General features: G+C 42.9%; 1 protein-coding gene across 11 annotated transcripts in view; it reads left to right on the top strand.

Moving 5' to 3' along the window:
• DCTN1 (dynactin subunit 1) overlaps positions 1-14483 on the top strand; it is a 99772-nt gene that overhangs the window by 35521 nt on the left and 49768 nt on the right. For 4 of the 11 annotated variants that reach the window (XM_075183108.1, XM_075183195.1, XM_075183285.1 and 1 more), the window contains exons 3-5: positions 288-366; positions 619-650; positions 1763-1894. In XM_075183108.1, the coding sequence (XP_075039209.1) occupies positions 288-366; positions 619-650; positions 1763-1894 (243 nt within the window). Of the gene's footprint in view, positions 1-287; positions 367-618; positions 651-1762; positions 1895-10192; positions 10217-14483 lie in introns of all 11 variants that reach the window. The other 7 variants (XM_075183966.1, XM_075183885.1, XM_075183804.1 and 4 more) reach the window with 3 other exon arrangements.

Genomic DNA, 14483 nt, shown 5'->3' with positions numbered 1-14483 from the left:
ATAGAGATCCAGTGACATAGGGCCTTGGCTCTGCAGCAGCCTGAACCTGTATATCATTCTGATGACACCTAGTGAGGCACCAAATGACTAGTTACATGGTAGAATAATGGCTTGTATAAGAGGTATTGGCATAATGGCTGTGGATAATACACGACCCTGTTGTGGTAGTGAGAGGTTATACAAGTGTAGTCACACATTGTAAGACTGTTCTGTATATCTGAGATGAGTCCTGTACACCTAAAGGTTTAGGGAAGGTCCCTGAATCACCTTGTGTTCTGCTGTTGTAGATCCAGGTTGTGGAGGACGGAGCAGACACCACATCCCCGGAAACCCCAGAACCGGCAGCTACAAAGATCCTCAAGAGAGGTAAGAGCTGGAGTCATCTCTTCCTTGTACAGTCCCATATCCCTCATTGTGTGATTAGCAGGACTCTCATGATCCATGTCTCACAGTCTGCACTGACCTTCCACAGGAAATAAAGCTTTGTGATCTATTCTCAGAGTCTGTGAGTTTTTATTATACGGGGTTAGAATAGCACACACTGGTCTGTTTCATTAATAATGTCCCAATTCCTCTGTATGCCACTAATTCCCTAATATAGTGTCTTGTTTCTTGCAGAGATTGGCGACACTCCGAAAACCAGTAAATTGGTGAGTCTGTTCTCCGCACTGGTAATTCATTGCTTTGTGCTGGTTCTCTGATTTATATAGAGATAATAGGAATATTATTACTGACTGATCCCCCGTCTGCCTGTTTTATTTCGGTGGGAGCACTACTTGCACCTGCTCATGTTAATGACCATTCAGTTCCTGCTGAAGAGAATACTGAATAAGAAGCCTTTATATCTGTTACATGTACTAATAACGTGTACTGAGGCCCGTGTGTCACGCAGAGCCCCGCCACTTGTCATGTTCTGCCTGCTATTTCCTCTCCTGATGTTGCTCCTACTCTCAGCGCTTGAGGACCAGTCCTCCTATAGGGTAATGTGCTGGTATATATTGGAAATCTGCACTTTATTTACAGATAACTAATGTTTCCACTCCAATGTTATTGCTGCTTTTCAAAACTTTTAGCACTACAGAGTATGCACAGAAGTCCCATCATTACTGGAAACGTCTAGAACATGAATAATGAATTCATTGTAGACTAATCCTGTGAACTGTTTTGGTATTAGAATAAACTCCATTATCAAGAGCGCCACATAGTGGCCATTTCTCCAACTACAAAAGTCGGTCACACGTTAGGGGTTGCTTTTTTTTGTCTTTTTCAAACTATATTATTAAGAGCTGATTTTCCAAGTGAATTTTCTGCTTTTCAGTCTTTTTTTCATCCTGTCTCAACCGAACGGTACAGGTACATTTTACTATTTATCCACCTCCAAAGAACATTTCACATCTGTTTAATTCCAGCAAAATTCAAATTCTGTCCCTCAGACTGGCAGCAAAACATTATTACCTTACAGGTCCACTGCTTTCAGTTATTATTATTCTTGTGTGACGTCCCCTCTGTCCTGGGCATCAGTTACTCATCTCTCCTGGTCCCATTGTCCTCCCAGTTCCCGGTGCTGCGTGTAGAGCGTGTTTCTACAATTGTATGTTATAGGTACAGCTAATAGTAAACGGTTGTTCTCCATATATTGTGCTGAAGCAATGTCTTATAGTAAGTACTGATGGATCGTCTATAAAGTTAAGAGTACAGAGTACAGATGATATAATCTCATGATCATGCGGAAGTCAGCGTTTTCCCTTGGTGTTCCTTGCAGGACACCTTTGCCTTGTCTGACTATATGAAGTACATTGCAGAGAGAGCTCAGATGCAGTTCCTTATCAGAGATAAGATCCCAGGGAGACGAGGACAGCTGGACGAGGTCTGTCTAACCTCCCAGTCATACAAGGTAGATTATTTAGTATAGCCACCACCTCCGCAGCTGGAATTACTGATCTCATAACGGACAGTAAGTATGTAACACGTCTCCTTAGTATGTACCGTTATGTCCTGTATATTAGGAGGTCATCCGATGGACAGTAGATTATTTATTTTTTGTACTAGCACAATAAATCAAATTAAAAACAGGGCAGTGTATCCCCCTCCCCAAATCTTTAGCCTGGTTTGTACTCCAACAAGGAGACTGTGTGTGGGCCCCCTGCTATAGGGAAGACCAGTCCTGGTGCCTCAGTGGGGCGCGGATATGTATAAAACTATGTGCCTCGTCCTCCCCGCAGTGGTCATCACTTTATCGGTGCTGAAAAGGACGATAACGTCAATACCTACAGAAGAATTCTGATTACATGGATGCCGATAACAAGTAAAAGCAGACTTACCATAATACACACAGTACATGACTGACACGCGTCCTATACAGTACGATTACAGTAAATACCAGCAATTCACGTCACTTATAAAGGCGACACTAACCTTTCCGGATTTAAAGCGGCGATTGCAGGACCCACCTCCTCCATAATCTAATTTAAGGGTTTGAATTAGGAATAGACATTTACAATTCAGATATAGGTTTATACATTATGCACGCGACGCCTCTTGCTATTAAAAACTGAAATCACAGCGTCTCCTTCATAAGTGGCGTCGACTCAGAACTGCCGGTATTTACTGTAATCGGACTCTATAGGTGTGTTTATTATAATAAGTCTGTCTTTACTTTAAATCGGCATCATAGTAACATAGTAACATAGTTGATGAGGTTGAAAAAAGACACCAGTCCATCAAGTTCAACCTATTTTGGATCTCCTGCGATCCTGCACTTATATTTGAAATTAATCCAGAGTAGGCAACCGCCCATCTGTTTCAATTTTGAATACCCCCCAGACTCAATATTGCAATCCAATTTTTACCCTATATCCTCTACTATCCTTTATTTTAAATTAACGGTCGTATCCCTGGATACACCTTTCCGCTAAAAATTTGTCTAACCCTTTCTTAAACATATCTATTGAATCTGCCATCACAACCTTCCCTGGCAATGAATTCCATATCTTGACTGCCCTTACTGTAAAGAACCCCTTCCTTTGCTGGTTGTGAAATTTCCTCTCCTCTAACCTTAGGGGATGACCACGTGTCCTGTGTATGGTCCTTGGGGTAAAAAGTTCCCATGAAAGTTCTCTGTATTGACCCTTAATGTATTTGTACATAGTAATCATATCTCCCCTTAGACGCCTCTTTTCTAAAGTAAACATGCCTAAACTGGCTAACCTTTCCTCATAACCTAATGACTCCATACCCTTTATCATTTTTGTCGCCCTTCTCTGAACCCTTTCTAGTTCCAAATTATCTTTTTTATAGAGTGGTGCCCAGAACTGTACTGCATATTCAAGATGAGGTCTTACCAATGATTTATACAGTGGCAAAATTACACTGTCTTCCCTTGCATCTATGCCCCTTTTTATGCATGCCAATACTTTGTTTGCCCTTGCAGCTGCTCCTTGACATTGAGCACTATTGCTAAGTCTACTGTCTACGAGCACTCCCAAATCCTTTTCCATTATAGATTCTCCCAAATTAATTCCATTTAATTTATAGATTGCGGTCTTGTTTTTGATCCCTGAATGCATAACCTTACATTTATCTGTGTTAAACCTCATATTCCATTTAGCCGCCCAATCCTCCAGTTTATTTAAGTCCCTCTGTAGAGAAGCTACATCTTGCTCTGATTTATTACCTTACAGAGTTTAGTGTCATCTGCAAAAATAGAAACTTTACTCTCTAAACCATCACCAAGGTCATTAATAAATATATTAAAAAGGAGTGGTCCCAGCACGGAACCTTGAGGAACTCCACTTAAGACCTTTGACCAATTAGAAAATGTTCCATTTATCACAACTCTCTGTTCCCTATTCTCTAACCAGTTTTCGATCCAAGTACAAATTTTGATTTCTAGACCCAGTTCCCTTATTTTGTAAACCAACCTCTTGTGTGGCACTGTATCAAAGGCCTTTGCAAAATCTAAGTAGACCACATCTACTGTCCTGCCCTGGTCTAAGTTCCCACTAACTTCCTCGTAGAAACTAATTAGATTAGTTTGACATGACCTATCCCTCACAAATCCATGTTGATTCCCACTAATAATTTTATTGCGTACCAAGTAATCCTGAATACTGTCCCTTAAAATACCTTCCAGTAGTTTTCCCACTATTGATGTCAGGCTTACAGGTCTATAATTCTCTGGTTGTGATCTCGTCCCCTTTTTAAACAACGGCACCACATCTGCTATTCGCCAATCCCTTGGTACTGAGCCTGATGAGATTGAATCTCTGAAAATTAAGAATAGCGGTCTAGCTATTTCCGAGTTTAATTCCATAAGGACCCTTGGGTGTATGCCATCTGGACCTGGAGCTTTATTTATCTTAATATTCTTCAGTCGCCTTTGGACTTCTTCCTCTGACAACCAAGTATTAATTAATGGCATGGTTTCATTTCCATTTTTATGTATTACTCCTGCCATTTGTTACTCTCTGGTAAATACTGAAGAAAAGAACGTGTTTAATATCTCTGCTTTTTCCTTAGTATCATTTATCAATTCACCCATCTCACTTCTTAGTGGTCCTATATTATATTTTTTAATCCTTTTGCCATTTATATACTTAAAAAACTTTTTGGGGTTTGTCTTACTTTCTTTTGCAACGTGCCTTTCATTTTCTAATTTAGCCAATCTAATTTCCTTTTTGCATGTTTTATTACATTCCTTGTACCTATGGAAGGACTCCTCTGACCCTTCAGACTTAAACAATTTAAATACACGCTTCTTCCTTTGCATTTCTTCCCTTACCTTTTTATTTAGCCACATTGGTTTAGACTTAATTCTTTTACATTTATTTCCCATAGGAATGAACTTATAAGTGTATGTTTCCTACAACATTTTAAAGACAGCCCACATTTCTTCCGTATTTTTACCTTCAAAGGCTTTGTCCCAGTCTATGCTCTTTATAGACTCCTTTAGCATATTAAAATTTGCTTTTTTAAAGTTTAAAGTCCTAGTTGATCCCTTATACTGTTGTTTCTGGAAACTAATTTCAAATGAGACCATATTATGATCACTGTTTCCCAAGTGCTCCTTTACTTGAATATTTGATATTACGTCTACATTGTTTGTTATTACTAGGTCCAGTATAGTCCGGTTCCTAGTTGGTTCCTCTACTAATTGGGACATGTAATGGTCTTTTAGCGTGCTCAGAAACCTATTTCCCCTAGCTGTACCGCAGGTCTCAGTACTCCAATCAATGTCCGGATAATTAAAATCCCCCATAATTAAAATTTGACCTAGTTGTGTAGCCTTTTCAATTTGCTGTAGAAGTTGGGCTTCCTCAATCGTACTAATATCTGGCAGTTTATAGCATATACCTATCAGAAACTTCTCTGAACTTTTTCCTCCGCTGGATATTTCCACCCACAATGCCTCTATATTATCACCAATATTCTCGTATATAACTTCCTGAATACTTGGTTTTAATTCTGGCATAATATAAGGACATACTCCTCCTCCCCTTTTATTTACCCTATCCCTCCTGAAGAGAGAATAGCCTTCCAAGTTGACTGCCCAGTCATGTGTATCATCCCACCAGGTCTCCGTAATACCTATAATATCATACTGCTCATTCATTGCTACTAGTTCTAACTCCCCCATTTTACCTGTCAGGCTTCTTGCATTTGCAAGCATACACTTAAGTCTATTGCCTCCCTTAGGTATTTCTTTTTGCTTTAAAAAGGGCCGCTCCTTATCGGCTATGCTTCCCTTTCCCCCCTCTCCACCCCCTTGACTCTTGTTAAATTCCTCCTTACTACTCTCAATGTCTATCCCATAAATACTTGCTTGCCCCTCCCCCCCGGAGCCTAGTTTAAAATCTCCTCCAACCTTCTAACCATCCTCTCCCCTAGCACTGCAGCCCCCTCCTCATTCAGGTGCAATCCATCTCGACAATAAAGATGGCAACTGACCGAGAAATCAGCCCAGTGCTCTAAGAATCCAAAACCCTCCTTCCTACACCAATCTTTTAGCCACGCATTAACCTCCCTAATCTCCCGCTGCCTCCCTGGACTAGCGCGTGGCACAGGTAGTATTTCTGAAAATACTACCTTGGATGTCCTTGCCTTAAGTTTGCGACCTATGTCCCTGAAATCATTCTTTAGGACACCCCTTCTTCCTCTAACTCGGTCATTGGTGCCAACATGCACCAAAACCGCTGGGTCATTCCCAGCCCCTCCCAACAATCTGTCCACCCGATCCGCAATATGCCGAGCCCGAGCACCCGGGAGACAACACACTGTTCGGCATGCACGGTCCCGGTAACAGATTGCCCTATCTACCTTCCTAATAATTGAATCCCCTACCACCACAATCTGCCTGGGTCCCTGAGTAACTTTGGTCCCCTCTGTGCTGGAGAGACCATTCCCCTGTTTGCTAGAGGAAGCAGTGTCATCCAACTCTACCAATTCTGAACTGCCTTCCACAGTATCTTCATCCAATCTGGCAAATCTGCTGGGATTGCCTAGCTCAGAACTGGCCTGCCTCTTCCTCCCTCTGCTACCCCTAGTAACTGCATCCATGTAATCGAAATTCTTTTGTAGACAACATGGGCTACAATGCCTGTAGGTGGGGTTTTTTCTTTTTAAAAGATTTATTTATATTTTTAATAAAGATAAAATATTTTCTTTCTTGAACCTGTGTAGTCCATGTTTTTAGATGACGACATAAGCTGTATGCTCACAATGGCTGCCGTGTAGAAGGCCCATATGCTCAGGGTTACAGAAGCTCTACCTGCTGTAAAAATCAATATTGTGTCCCCAACAAATAACTTGTGTATCCGACTCTATCACAGTTACGTGTATTATTTATTTATATGGATTCATGCAGTGTGATGTCCGTATTACTGTGTGCTCAGTAACATCTTTATAAATTGTGCACAAGAGGAAGCAAATCAGTACAAAGACTCATTTAGCTTAAAGTAAACAGTGTTGTAATGATTCTACCTCTAGAGGGTGCTAGTGGTGTAGAGAAATCTATATCTCTTCCCCTGACCTCTCTCCTTCTGCACTATCTCGTGTAACCAAGCATCTCTCTGCATGAATGTCCCAACACTACCTAAAGCTCAACGTGTCCAAAACAGAGCTTACTATCTTCCCTCCTGCCAGTCATCACGTGTCCTCAAATCTCCCTCACTGTCAGTAACGCCACAGTATCCTCAGTCTCCCAAACCCGCTGCCTTGGTGTCACACTTTACTGCGCCCTCTGCTGTATGCCTCACATCCAGACTCTCTCCTGGTCCTGTCAACTCCACCTTAAAAACATTGCCAGAATACACCCTTTTCTTACTCGCTATGCTACCATTCGCTCATCATCTCCCATCTTAGAAATGCCAGACAGCAGGAGGTTGCAATAGTTGACACCCATGTATCCACACTTCAATCCATCCTAAATGCTGCTGATCTTCCTCTCTCACCGCTCCACATCTGCTGCACCACTTTGCAAATCCCTACACTGGCTCCGTGTGTCTTCCAGAAACCAATTCAAATTACTCACCCTTACCTACAAAGCCCCCAACAACACTACACCTGCATACATCTCGTATCAAATTACTCTCCCTCCCGCCCACTGACCTGCACCTTGTCTCGTCTCTGGTAACCACCTCTCACTCCCGCCTACAAGACTTCTCCTGTGCTTGCTCCCAACTTATGAAATTCACTACCAAGCTCAACCAGACTTTCCCACAACCTTCAAATCTTTAGACCGTCTCTGAAAACCCTTCTCTTTATTAGAATCACCTTGTCCCTGATGATATTACTCACACTAATGCACTCTTGCAACTATCCCAATCTCCACTCTGAGAAACATTTACTCCTCTTGTTTCAGCTGTGCCCTCGTCCACTTAGAATGTAAGCTCTCTAATGAGCAGAGTCCTCTATACCCTTTGTTCTCATGTCTGCATTTATTTTGTCTATCTTATAACTATTTTATGTTTGTGCTGTTTTCACTATTCTACGGCGCTGTGAAGCACTGTGGTGCTTTACTAATCTACAATAATAATAGAGAATTTCTATCAGATATCTGTAAATAGCTTGTAATTAGACATAGGAGCTGGTTAGTAGTATGTTACTCCTTAATATTACACTGAAGTGTGATTTTTTTTGTTAAATATCAGTAATGCTATACATAGCTCAGAGCACAATTAATTTGTTATTGGCTGTAGTAATGCTGTACTTTGCTACTGGTACAGTAATTGAGGTGTAGTAAGGCTGTACTCTGACAAAGGGTCAGTGATTGGAGCGTAGGAAAATTGACCATAGTGTGCGTCTGTGTTAGAAAATTTAGACTGTAAGCTCCAATAGAGCAGTAACTGTTGTGAGTGTGTTCTCTGTACAGCACTGTGGAATTAGTGGCACTTGGGGTGTAGTAAGGCTGTACTCTGCTACTAGGACAGTGATCGGGGTGTAGTAAGGCTGTACTCTGCTACTAGGACAGTGATCGGGGTGTAGTAAGGCTGTACTCTGCTACTAGGACAGTGATCGGGGTGTAGTAAGGCTGTACTCTGCTACTAGGACAGTGATCGGGGTGTAGTAAGGCTGTACTCTGCTACTAGGACAGTGATCGGGGTATAGTAAGGCTGTACTCTGCTACTGGGAAAGTGATCAAGGTGTAGAAAGGCTGTACTCTTCCTCTGGATCAGTGATTGTGGAAGTAGTAAGGCTGGCCTCGGCCTCTGGCTCAGTGATCGGGGTGTAGTAAGGATGTACTCTGCTACTGGCTCAGTTAGCGGGGTGTAGTAAGGCTGTACTCTGCTACTGCGTCAGTGAACGGGGTGTAGTAAGGCTGTACTCTGCTACTGCGTCAGTGAACGGGGTGTAGTAAGGCTGGCCTCGGCCTCTGGCTCAGTGATCGGGGTGTAGTAAGGATGTACTCTGCTACTGGCTCAGTGAGCGGGGTGTAGTAAGGCTGGCCTCGGCCTCTGGCTCAGTGATCGGGGTGTAGTAAGGATGTACTCTGCTACTGCGACAGTGAGCGGGGTGTAGTAAGGCTGTACTCTGCTACTGGCTCAGTGAGTGGGGTGTAGTAAGGATGTACTCTGCTACTGGCTCAGTGAGTGGGGTGTAGTAAGGCTGTACTCTGCTACTGCGACAGTGAGCGGGGTGTAGTAAGGCTGTACTCTGCTACTGCGTCAGTGAACGGGGTGTAGTAAGGATGTACTCTGCTACTGGCTCAGTGAGTGGGGTGTAGTAAGGATGTACTCTGCTACTGGCTCAGTGAGTGGGGTGTAGTAAGGCTGTACTCTGCTACTGCGACAGTGAGCGGGGTGTAGTAAGGCTGGCCTCGGCCTCTGGCTCAGTGATCGGGGTGTAGTAAGGATGTACTCTGCTACTGGCTCAGTGAGCGGGGTGTAGTAAGGATGTACTCTGCTACTGCGACAGTGAGCGGGGTGTAGTAAGGCTGTACTCTGCTACTGGGTCAGTGATTGGGGTGTAGTAAGGATGTACTCTTCTACTGGCTCAGTGAGCGGGGTGTAGTAAGGATGTACTCTGCTACTGGCTCAGTGAGTGGGGTGTAGTAAGGATGTACTCTGCTACTGGCTCAGTGAGTGGGGTGTAGTAAGGATGTACTCTGCTACTGGCTCAGTGAGTGGGGTGTAGTAAGGATGTACTCTGCTACTGCGACAGTGAGCGGGGTGTAGTAAGGCTGTACTCTGCTACTGGGTCAGTGAGTGGGGTGTAGTAAGGATGTACTCTGCTACTGCGACAGTGAGCGGGGTGTAGTAAGGATGTACTCTGCTACTGCGACAGTGAGCGGGGTGTAGTAAGGCTGGCCTCGGCCTCTGGCTCAGTGGTTGGGGTGTAGTAAGGATGTACTCTGCTACTGGGTCAGTGATTGGGGTGTAGTAAGGATGTACTCTGCTACTGGGTCAGTGATTGGGGTGTAGTAAGGATGTACTCTTCTACTGGCTCAGTGAGCGGGGTGTAGTAAGGATGTACTCTGCTACTGGCTCAGTGAGCGGGGTGTAGTAAGGATTTACTCTGCTACTGGCTCAGTGAGCGGGGTGTTGACATTGCATTGTTCTGTTGTAAAAAATGTTGATCTACTGATAAGAGATTTATTATAATTTAATGCTACACAATGTGGTGTTTCTCCCCCTCATTCTCATATGTCCCGAGAGCACTGTTCCCTGACTAACCTCTAACTTGTCTCTCCATGCAGCGTGGAATGAAGCCCAAGAAGGTGGTGTGTCTGTTTCTTGTACCTCCCATTGACCCCCCCCTAGTATTTGTGTGGCTGAGCCTCTACCACCACCATGAGCATGCTGTGCCCCTCTCCATATACCTACACATCACCATGCATGTCCGCCTCCCCGCACGGCCACGTCACATCTGCTGGGTACGGCAGTCTTATTCCTCCATTAGCTTTATTTTTTAAATGTGTCGTGTTTTCAAGCATTGAGTATTAAGAATGAAGTCTAGCACAGCGGGGGGTAAATGTATCAAGCTGAGAGTTTTCCGGCGGGTTTGAAAAACCAATTGGATTCTAGCTATCATTTATTTGGTACATTTTACAAAATGAGAACCAGAGTCTGATTGGTTGCTATAGGCAACATCTCCACTTTTCAAACCCGCTGCAAAATTCTCAGCTTGATACATTTACCCCCAGGTGTCTTATATACAAGTACTTTTTCTTTTTTGCATTTGTTTGATAAAGACAACTCGCCAGTCCTCAAAATATCAAACTTAAAGCTATGAATAACGCATATCTCACACAACATTGCAGGCAAGTATTCGTTTCCCCAGTAAGAACTCCACTCACAACTAATAAAACTGTAGGAGGTATTCACACTGCCAGCCTGGAGATAGAAACACTTTGGTCCTGTGTGTGAGACACCTGCAACTAGCTTGAGGTAAAGGAATTAAGCTGGGTACACACCTATGCTCTCTTACTTCACCCCTAACTTCTGTAATGATTTTACCAACAACCGAAATTCCCGCTGAGCATTTCGATTCCTGTGTACACACCTACACGATATACCGTCACATCTGTGATCTTCATCTGTCATAACCATCTGCTGATAGGATGGTGACTCTGCACACTGTACAGATATCTGCCTACGCTGCTGGTCGTGTGAGTACACACTGCCACATTTGCTCAGCATTGTTGATTGTGATTTTTACAAAATTTATAAAACCAACTCAACAGATGCGATGTGTTTTGTTACAATAAAACATGATGGTGGCAGCGTAATGCTCGTAAATCATGAGCTATGCATGATAATTACATGGGTGTGTACCCAGCTTTACTTCAAGCTTCCGTACACCGTGCATGCTGCTGATCAGAGTATGCTAGGTGTGTAACTTCTTTTATCCATCAAATGCAGCTGTAATTCATGTGTGGGATGTGACAATCACTGGGAGCAGAAGAATGGCACAGTTGTTAGCATTGCTGCCTCACAGAGCTCAGGTTCCAAATTAGTATGTGCTTGTGGATTGCCTCCCACACTCCAAAAACACAATGCAAGGTTCATTGGCTTCTAACAGTAAATGTGTGTGTACAGTTAACCTGTGTATGACAGACTTTACACAGCAAGCTTCACTGGGGCAGGGACTGTACTGTCATATCATCATCATCATTTACTTATATAGCGCCAACATATCCCATAGCACTTTACAATGTTGGCGCTATGGAAGTAAAGGATGATGATAATCATGTGAGAAGAACCAAGTCACACACCAAGATTCTCTCTGAATAATCCTTATGTGAAAACATACTGCACCCTATCTCATGTATATTCTCTGAGGTGACTGGGTGCTTACATTGTAGTAAGAACACATTTACCAGCATGCCCCCCACGGCCTCCTAACTGTAAGCTGGTATCCCATACATACCCATTACAGTCTATATAATAATAATCCTGTACACAGTAATACACCTAGCCCCACAGGATCAGACCCAGCTACAGTCTATATAATAATAATCCTGTACACAGTAATACACCTAGACCCACAGGGTCAGACCCAGCCACAGTCTATATAATAATAATCCTGTACACAGTAATACACCTAGACCCAGAGGTTTCTCCCCCATACTGCACATACTGCACCCTATCTCATGTATATTCTCTGAGGTGACTGGGTGCTTACATTGTAGTAAGAACACATTTACCAGCATGCTACCCCAGCCTCCTAACTGTAAGCTGGTATCCCATACATACCCATTACAGTCTATATAATAATAATCCTGTACACAGTAATACACCTAGACCCAGAGGATCAGACCCAGCTACAGTCTATATAATAATCCTGTACACAGTAATACACCTAGACCCAGAGGATCAGACCCAGCTACAGTCTATATAATAATAATCCTGTACACAGTAATACACCTAGACCCACAGGGTCAGACCCAGCCACAGTCTATATAATAATCCTGTACACAGTAATACACCTAGTCCCAGAGGATCAGACCTAGCTACAGTCTATATAATAATAATCCTGTACACAGTAATAAACCTAGAGCCAGAGGATCAGACCCAGCCACAGTCTATATAATAATAATCCTGTACACAGTAATACACCTAGACCCACAGGGTCAGACCCAGCCACAGTCTATATAATAATCCTGTACACAGTAATACACCTAGACCCCCAGGGTCAGACCCAGCCACAGTCTATATAATAATCCTGTACACAGTAATACACCTAGACCCCCAGGGTCAGACCCGGCTACAGTCTGTATAATAATAATCCTGTACACAGTAATACACCTAGACCCAGAGGATCAGACCTGGCTACAGTCTGTATAATAATAATCCTGTACACAGTAATACACCTAGACCCAGAGGATCAGAACTAGCTACAGTCTATATAATAATAATCCTGTACACAGTAATACACCTAGACCCAGAGGATCAGACCTAGCTACAGTCTATATAATGATAATCCTGTACACAGTAATACACCTAGACCCAGAGGATCAGACCCAGCTACAGTCTATATAATAATCCTGTACACAGTAATACACCTAGACCCCCAGGGTCAGACCCGGCTACAGTCTGTATAATAATAATCCTGTACACAGTAATACACCTAGACCCAGAGGATCAGACCCAGTCACAGTCTGTATAATAATAATCCTGTACACAGTAATACACCTAGACCCAGAGGATCAGAACTAGCTACAGTCTATATAATAATAATCCTGTACACAGTAATACACCTAGACCCAGAGGATCAGACCCAGCTACAGTCTATATAATAATAATCCTGTACACAGTAATACACCTAGACCCAGAGGATCAGACCTGGCTACAGTCTGTATAATAATAATCCTGTACATAGTAATACACCTAGACCCAGAGGATCAGACCTAGCTACAGTCTATATAATAATAATCCTGTACACAGTAATACACCTAGACCCAGAGGATCAGACCCAGCCACAGTCTATATAATAATCCTGTACACAGTAATACACCTAGACCCAGAGGATCAGACCCAGCCACAGTCTATATAATAATCCTGTACACAGTAATACACCTAGACCCAGAGGATCAGACCTGGCTACAGTCTGTATAATAATAATCCTGTACACAGTAATACACCTAGACCCAGAGGATCAGACCTAGCTACAGTCTATATAATAATAATCCTGTACACAGTAATACACCTAGACCCAGAGGATCAGACCCAGCTAAAGTCTATATAATAATAATCCTGTACACAGTAATACACCTAGTCCCAGAGGATCAGACCCAGCTACAGTCTATATAATAATCCTGTACACAGTAATACACCTAGAGCCAGAGGATCAGACCCAGCCACAGTCTATATAATAATAATCCTGTACACAGTAATACACCTAGACCCACAGGGTCAGACCCAGCCACAGTCTATATAATAATCCTGTACACAGTAATACACCTAGACCCCCAGGGTCAGACCCGGCTACAGTCTGTATAATAATAATCCTGTACACAGTAATACACCTAGACCCACAGGATCAGACCCAGCTACAGTCTCTATAATAATCCTGTACACAGTAATACACCTAGACCCAGAGGATCAGACCTAGCTACAGTCTATATAATAATCCTGTACACAGTAATACACCTAGACCCACAGGATCAGACCCAGCTACAGTCTCTATAATAATCCTGTACACAGTAATACACCTAGACCCAGAGGATCAGACCCAGCCACAGTCTATATAATAATCCTGTACACAGTAATACACCTAGACCCAGAGGATCAGACCTGGCTACAGTCTGTATAATAATAATAATCCTGTACACAGTAATACACCTAGACCCAGAGGATCAGACCTAGCTACAGTCTATATAATAATAATCCTGTACACAGTAATACACCTAGACCCAGAGGATCAGACCCAGCTAAAGTCTATATAATAATAATCCTGTACACAGTAATACACATAGACCCAGAGGATCAGACCTAGCTACAGTCTATATAATAATCCTGTACACAGTAATACACCTAGTCCCAGAG

The sequence above is a fragment of the Mixophyes fleayi genome, chromosome 1 (genome assembly GCF_038048845.1).
Source record: "Mixophyes fleayi isolate aMixFle1 chromosome 1, aMixFle1.hap1, whole genome shotgun sequence".
Taxonomy (NCBI): Eukaryota; Metazoa; Chordata; class Amphibia; order Anura; family Limnodynastidae; genus Mixophyes; species Mixophyes fleayi.
Note: the sequence above shows the minus strand (reverse complement) of the source record. Positions and strands in the feature narration are given on the sequence as shown.